This window comes from Symsagittifera roscoffensis, chromosome 1, assembly GCF_963678635.1.
Source record: "Symsagittifera roscoffensis chromosome 1, txSymRosc1.1, whole genome shotgun sequence".
NCBI classification, from domain to species: Eukaryota; Metazoa; Xenacoelomorpha; order Acoela; family Convolutidae; genus Symsagittifera; species Symsagittifera roscoffensis.
In genome coordinates, this window is record NC_087062.1 from 7,497,541 (window position 1) to 7,505,475 (window position 7,935).

General features: G+C 35.0%; 1 protein-coding gene across 1 annotated transcript; it reads left to right on the forward strand.

Moving 5' to 3' along the window:
• Positions 1 to 1,503: 1,503 nt before the first annotated feature.
• LOC134854082 (uncharacterized) lies at positions 1,504 to 7,726 on the forward strand. The gene is made up of 2 exons (XM_063870161.1): positions 1,504 to 1,801; positions 5,848 to 7,726. The coding sequence occupies exons 1-2, from the start codon at positions 1,627 to 1,629 to the stop codon at positions 7,644 to 7,646; spliced, it is 1,974 nt and encodes a 657-aa protein (XP_063726231.1). The 5' UTR covers positions 1,504 to 1,626; the 3' UTR covers positions 7,647 to 7,726.
• Positions 7,727 to 7,935: the final 209 nt, after the last annotated feature.

The window sequence follows — 7,935 nt, forward strand, 5'->3', positions numbered from 1 at the left end:
TTTTGTTTTGAAAAAGTGCCAATTTTTAGCTGAAAATTTTCATTTTGCTAAGAAAGCCAGAGCAATGTCCTTTAGGCTCAAACAAATTAATAGAGCAAAATATTTTCAATTTTTTTTGCTAAAGGTTTTTTTTGAAAAAGTAGTCAAAATGGGTAAAAAAAGTAAAAAAAAAAATCAATTTTCTCAGATTCGAAAAATTACACCACCATGATGACTAGTTCCTTAGATAGGACTGCTGAGATCAATTTAGTTTTATTTTCATACGTATGTCAAAATTTTTACTTATTTTTGAGAATTAAGCAAAATAAAAGCTTTTCCCAAATTGGGCAAAATGCGCAAATTAGCTCAAACACCTGTTAAAAATTGTTGGGTCAAAAATTCACAAAAGGAAACTCCTATTCAGTTGACATTCTAGAGCCGCGTGCAAAAAGTTAGAAAAAGTTACAGGAGGGTTTTTGAGAACGTGATCTATTTGATCGCTCATATACGATACCTTTTATGAAAATTATATGTGTCCGGATCGGGCGGGGCCCCTACCCCGCCCTCACAGATTTTTGTGCGAAAGTCGCGACCACCTAGGGCTTATGCAGGCAGGTAGGTGAAAAGGTATTTAATCCATTGGTACCACATTTGTGAAAATCGGACGGGTAGTTTTTCGGGAAAGCGAATTTTGTATAAAAGCGTCTCAAAAAAAATAAAATTAAAAAAATCCTATTTTTCCGCAATTTGTTCTTTAATGAATATTTGATGCCGGATTGTTGATTTGAGACTCTCATTTTGGTGTTTCTTGTTCATATGTGTTGTTAAGTTCCTCTCCAACACATAGGCCTTTTTGTATATTTGACTGGTGAGTTTCTTTTCCTTCGGGTATGGAAGCGAACGGAAGATTTTCAACTCAGATATGGCAATTTTGTCAACCTTAAATTCTCCCCTGCTTGCGATTAAAAGATGTCGACCGGTCAAAGTTTTTAAATTAGTTTTTTTTTTGTTCAATTAGCTGGTGAATACGTTCCATTATAACAGCAGTATACAAATCAAATGTTTATGAAACACTTCTTGTTTTGTTTGTAAGTATTCAAAATTTTCATGAAAGCAAGTACGTCAATAGTCGAATGCTAACTGAAAAAGTTGAGCGTAAGTGAGCCCAAGAGTTTTGAAAATAATTTGTGCCTTTTTTGACCTTTACAGGCCAACTTTTACGATGCATTGTATTATGTATCTTTTTTTTTTTTACTAGAGTCAGTTTTCTTTGACGTGCAGTTCTTATTTCCTATTTCGCTTGGCCAAAGGAGATATAGTTTCCATTTTACTTTTAACGTAAAATATTTTTCTAATACTCCTTGATGAAAGCTTTATTTGTTGCTGAGTAGATTAAAACTTGTGTATCGACGCTCTTTCATTGAATTTAATTCTCTCAATAGATGTTTAAAATATAATAAAAGACTCAACTTCTCGAAGTACTGGAGTCCTACCGTTTTGTTGAACCAGCATCATTTCAGATTGGTGATTATGTAAATAAACCTCAGAGATCCTTGAGGCTGTGAGCTACGTGCAAATACTGATCGAAGTGAGACGACGAAGTCATCTATAGATGGTTGATTGTCTCTAGTAATCGCAATAAATAACATGGCAATGGGATCCAAAGCAGGGGAAAGTAGTCGACCGCAGTCGCGTGTAGTGAGTAATGGGCCTGGGAGGCACTCGTATCTGGATACAGACGACAATCTCCTGGCATCTAGCTTCGAGTGCTCTGAGAAGATCAGACTGGACTCCCGAATGCAACTCTCAATTAGTCCCACAGGTTGAGAATTTTTAGAAGAGATTTTTAAAAATTACTACGGGTTATATTCATACATGAAGACATAATGCTCTAAAATTTGCTTCCAAACAAAGTTCTTTGAACTATTCAAAACTTTTCCACGCTTGTTTCTTTACCCTTGCGATAAGCAGGGTTATTCCAATCGGGTGCTAGACTTTTTTTCCCGTAAACAACTTTTTTTCCGGAATGGAAAATATTACTTGACATGCTCAAATTCTAGAAATTCACAAAACTACCATCATTTAAGTAGTAAATAGTTAAATACTGTTTCAGGTTGTAATTAATTTTTCAAAAAAAAATCTCAAATTTTTGTTGGGTTCGTGGTATTCGTCTAAGTTTCTGTCGATACATTTTCCGTTGTTTTTAAACGCACATGTTTAATCTTCTAGGGTTTTTATGGCACATGTTTAAAGCATGGGTTTTGTTCCAATTTAAACCGTTTTTTACTATATTTGAAAGATCAGCAGTTTGTAAATTATGCAAGTCTGATTATGCGTTTTTTTTTTCGTTTTTCTTAAGTCATTTAGCAGATTTATTTTGGTCTAGTCAGCTTATATTGTGTAGTTTTCAAGGCAAATTATATTCGCATAGGATTATGTGCTTCAGTATGGATGGATCGCAAAAATGTAATAAAAGTTCATGACAACAGTTTTGTTTTCGGCTAAACAGGTTTCGACCCAAAATTTGTTGCCTTTCGGTGAAATTTTTCCAGTTGTTATTAAGGCTGTTTATGAACGTTATCCGATGCAACTATGAAGTTTTTGTAACTGAAGTTTTTCCAACTTTTTCAAGTTATATTTTCAAATAATTTTCTCAACTTAATTTTTCAGAATTATTTACTCTTTTTGTTTTACTGACTATATTGTAGCGCAATTGGAAGCTTTTCAAGCTAATTCAATTCTGGCTGTTGTATTCTGCCACAGGTTATCATCGTAATGATTTCCAGTTTGAAACAAACATATGAACGTTTCGGGTGTTGGTTTTTTCTTTTAGCTTTTTGTCACTTTTTCAAGATTCGGTGGCTTTATGTATCGCAAGTGATGCGAAGCTCAGCTTCGCCTCTGTATAGGTTTTATGGTTTTTCATGCTATAAGCAAGGAGCTTTCAACCGGGTACAAGACTTTTTCCCGTGAACAGATCACAAAGTGAAAGTTACACGTGTTTCATCTTGCTTCATAATAACTTCAAAATGAATCAATTATGTTATACAGCGCATCTGGCATAGAGGTAGCACGTCTGCTTGAGACAAGAAAGGCTTCTGGTTTGAATCCGACCGGGACATGTTGTTTTTCAAACTAGAAATTTTCTGCTTAGTCTGAGTATTGTCGTCTGTTTATTAGTTCCCGTATAACAGACTGTTTTTGAAGGTTCCGTTTTGTTCTATTTTTCTGAATGCCAGTTCTAAAGCCCAATTGGTAGAGTTGGCTTAGTTCCAAAAATTTTCTCTGAGAAATGTAAATTCTCGCGATTCGAAGGCGATATCAATTTGGAATGTAGACTTCCTTTCAAACAACTTTTCTATTAAAATAACTAAATCTTTTATTTAAATCTTCAATTTCGTCAACCAACAGACCTATTTTGTGAATTCATTTTTAATGCTCGTTTCATGGTTAACGGATTAGTTAAGCTTTTTCGTTTTTTTAAACTATTTTTAGAAGCTTATCAGTTTATAAATAATAGTTCTAATGGCATCATATTGCGTCGTTGGATGAGCGAAACAAATTTGTAACGAGTATGAGTCTAAGTTGGTAATTTCATATCAAATAAAAATTTTCAATTTTTTTTTGTGGAAACAGTTTTTTGGCACAACGGGTGTGTGTCTGCTTAAAAAATGTCGCCTTTGTTGCAGCTTCATAAGTTTTATTTCGATGCAAATTTATTTTTCGATTGTCTTTTTTGTCAAGTTTTTTCGAAAACTGAACTTTAGTTGAGGCAAAGATATGAAAATTTAGGTAGATCAAGCTTTTCAAAAACCTGAAGATATTTTAATTTTTTTTATTTAGTGGCTTTCGTCTCAATTTATGTCTGCCATTTTGCCATGCTATGTTTGTGTCTTATCACGAACATTGCGAAGCTCTGCTTCGCCTATGTTTTTTATTATTTACCCTTGGGATAAGCAAGGGTATTGCAATCAGGTGTTATACTTTTTTTCTCGTAAACAACTTTGTTCACAGGAATCATCGACTCCTGGTGGTACCTAGGTTCATAATGAATTCAAGTTTCTTACTGTCTCCGGCACACATAGCCTGGATGTAATGAATACGCATGGGGTGGCAATTTTCCAGGGTTCGAATCTGACCTGGACCTGTTGTTTTTTCGAACTTTGAGTCTGCCTTTCCCTCAGAAAAGTTCACACAACAAAACGTTTTTGGTCAACAAACGAGGCAAGAAGAGGTAGCTTAGTCAGTTTTAAAAAGCCGAAACTGATTATGCCCAAAAAAGTACAAAAAAAACTAAGTTTTAACAAATCGAGTTGGTAAAATTACAACCAATGTAATATTTTCGATTCGGTCTGATTTTTAAAATGATAAAAGACTTGAAGCAATTAGATTCGGCAACTAAACCGACATAACAAAAGCAGACAAATAATATGCCGAAACTTTTTGATATTCCGCTCCAAAATTTTTTTGCCCTATTATTTGTCTGCTTTATGTCGGTTTAGTTGCCAGATCTGAGAATTGTTTATTTTTTGCTGTAAACTGTTTTTACTGTAATTGCCTTAAGTGTTTAAGCGTTTTAAAAATCTGGCCGAATCGGAATTTTTACATTGGTTGTAATTTTACCAAATCGGTTTGTTAAAGTTTCGTTTTTTCGATTGTTTTTGTCTTTTTTTGGCAAAATTGGTTTCGGCTTTTTTGAATTGACTTAGTCGCCTCTCATTGCCTCGTTTGATGACCAAAAATGTTTTTTGAATTTTTCTGAAGGAAAGGCAGACACAAAATTTTTTATTTAGAATGTTTTTAAGAGTTTGTTTGAATTTTGTTTTGACAAGAAGGGTTTTTGCTGAGGTTTTTTGTGTTTTGCTACCGTTTGGTAAGTTTTTTTCCGATGCTTATGTGGCTTTCTTTTGTCCGGGCATGTTTTTTCGTATAACTATCTTCATTCATTTTAATAGATCTAATTGTTTTTATAGTGATAAAACATCGATATTACGCTTTAACATCGATATAATGATTTTTCGACTTTCGGTTAAATTCTCGGTTTAGTTTTCGACTTGTGTATAACACCGTGATTTCAGTACATATATGGCTTTCGTGGATACTATTTCGGAATTACATGTATTTTTTCCAATCAGATTTTGCTGACTCTAATTGGCTGTCGACTCTGATTATGTCGGCTTATTTACCTAATATTTTGTTTCTTACAAATTTCTGATAGTTGACAAAGCTTCAAAGTTTTTGGCCCCAAATTTAAGTTTCTGAAAGCTCCAAATCAACGCCACTTGGAATTTTCAAAAGTTTTCTTTATATTAAAATTTTAAAAAACCTGATTTTTGTTTTTTTTCTCTTCATTTTTTCAACGATGACAGTTCGATAATGCTTGAGTGTCTTGCGGTTTTGATCCTATACTTGTTATATCATAAGTGGTGTAAAGCTCGGCTTCGTCTCTGTGTTCAATTTTTGAATCCTGATTGGCTTACGTGTTTTTCAGACATGAGGTTCCCACGAATCAAAATATTCCCGTTCTGCTTTTTACGAAAAGCTTCTTTTCACTCCATTATTAAGAGTTTTCATCATCGGAGGGAGCAGTGAAAACATTAAATTGGGGCGTAATTTTTTTTTCATCTTTTTTGCGCTGCAGCAGTTTAAAAAAGCGAAGGAGTTCAAAAGGGCACTAAAAAAATTGAGAGGGTGAAGAGATATTTCAATAGGTTAAGGTGTGTTGTAAAGTTAAAACTGTAGTAAGATAGCTAAAAGAGTTCAACCTCAATCTTGCGTTTTCACTAATTTGAGTTGATAACATTTTGGTTTGTGATTTCCATTAAATTATCAGGTAGTTTTTTTTTCAAATATAAATATTTGTTGCAGGTCAGTTGTTCGATTCGGAATCCAGTCGCAGTGAAATTGAACTGATGTTCGATGAAGCAGAGTCTCGAGCTGGCGAACTCATCAAGTGTCTGCGGAAGAAAATAAATCAAGTTCTAAGCGACGACGACACTCCTCTCGCGGATGTTGGGATTCGAATCGTAAACCCCGAACATCACCACAATCTATCCCTGGAAACATTCTGTTCTCTCTATCGCGGCTTATATGAAATAGTTGAACTCACAGTCCAGCATTTAATTTGTGTCCCGAAAGATTTGATTGACAATTTCGACCCAGAAAGAGTGGTGATAACGAAAGCAATCATTCTAGATAAGTGTCGCGAGTATTTCCGTCTTGTACATATTAGTTCCTACTCATTTATATCATGTTGCCATGAATGCCCAATAGTGTTCAACCACGCCAAAGTGCTCAAATTCATAGAACTCCTTCTACAGCCAATTGAAGATGTTAGATTCATTGTTAAATGTCTCAACTCTCTAGCTGTCTATGTTGGCCAGGTTCTAGACCAAAAAGTGCCAGAACACGAAGAGCTACTGCACATAACAACCACTTATTCTTCTTTAGATGTAGAGTTAGAGGAACTGACGGGGTTTCCAGACTTCATTCCGCTTCATTTGAATCTGCAGATCAAGTTTGATGAGATCAGACACAAGGAAGACCATCAGATCAGATCACTTCAGACTGTTAAATTACACTTAGATCAACTGCGACTTTTTTCCAAGCACGACTCACACCCTTTCAAGCTGCCCGAAATGTTAAGTTTGAAAGTTTTCCAAGAGTTTTTACTTCACCCGCATGTTATCGACATGGTATTTGGAAACTGCCTCGATATCATAGAAGTGCATGAGAACTTTCTAGAATCTCTGGACGCCGGATTTCTTAATTACGTTGACCAAATTCCAGAATTGACAGCTGAGTACTGCACATTAATAGCCGATCATTACGAGAAACATAGAGAATTGTTCGGAGCTTTGATCGGTGAAGTTGTTTTTACATCGGAATTAATAGAATTATTGACTACAAATTGTCCCGAGTTCGCGTATTTTTTGAGAAAAATGTCAGAAAAGTCCCAGAAAACCTTAACACCGCATCGAGGAAAATATTCACTTGCAGGCGTATATCAGAACATAGCGAGACATATTATGAGCTATGCTAACTTTTTCTCGGTCATCGATGATCTCTGTAAACAAAAAAGTGGGTCACAAAATTGGGAAGAAGTTATGGACAAAGTCCACGCTTCCCAGGCCAAAATAAAAACCACAATCAAGTACTTGAATGACGCAACCGAAACCAGATGTCTGGCACATGCGTGTCTGGGTACGATAGGCGAACTTCCACTTTGTGTTCTTTTTTCCAGGGGCCAAAATCTGAGGATGTCACCGGCTATCATTAAGTTTGGATTTAGCTCCAAACCGAAAGATGACTGTGTTTTATATTTCTTCTCTGGCTTAATCGAAATTGCGCACAAAAAGAGGCCTTATTCGCTGCTTCTTGCGTCTAAAGATGACAACAAAACTCAAAATCATTCTTACCACCTGCACTTGGGATCTGTCAAGTACTGGAAAGTGTCAAAAGAATCAAACAGTTTAGTTAAAGTAACGCCTTCTGTAGGAGCAGTTTGTACTCTTAACACCCCTCCGAATGTCTTGAAAGGACTGCATTGTAAGAATCACGATCAGTCCAGTAGTTCTCTAAATGGTAAAAATCATTCTAATCTATTCCTCAAATTTTCCGATACTTCTGTCGTGGATAGCTTTTTGTCGCATTTCAACTTAAAGTAGTATTTTGGTTTTGTAAAATTGTTTATAAAGTAAAAATTAATTTGGTTTATTTATTAATAATACTAAAAATGCAACCCCAAATAGTGCAATTTAATTTAACTATTTTTGTTACCTTTTGTTTTATAAGAATATGATCAAAGGAACGAAGTTCTAATTATGGATCGAGGGTATGTCAAATTACTCAATTAATGAATATTTTAGTGTTAGCTTCAAAAATGTATTCAATTTGAATACTGGCAGTGAAAAAAGTTGAACGAAAAAAAAACAAACAAGTTAACGATGAACTCGT

Coding starts and splice junctions, on each gene's coding strand:
- LOC134854082 (XM_063870161.1), top strand. CDS start 1,627: ATGGCAATGGGATCCAAAGCAGGGGAAAGTAGTCGACCGCAGTCGCGT. Junction 1,802..5,847: donor ACTCTCAATTAGTCCCACAG/GTTGAGAATTTT, acceptor TATTTGTTGCAG/GTCAGTTGTTCGATTCGGAA.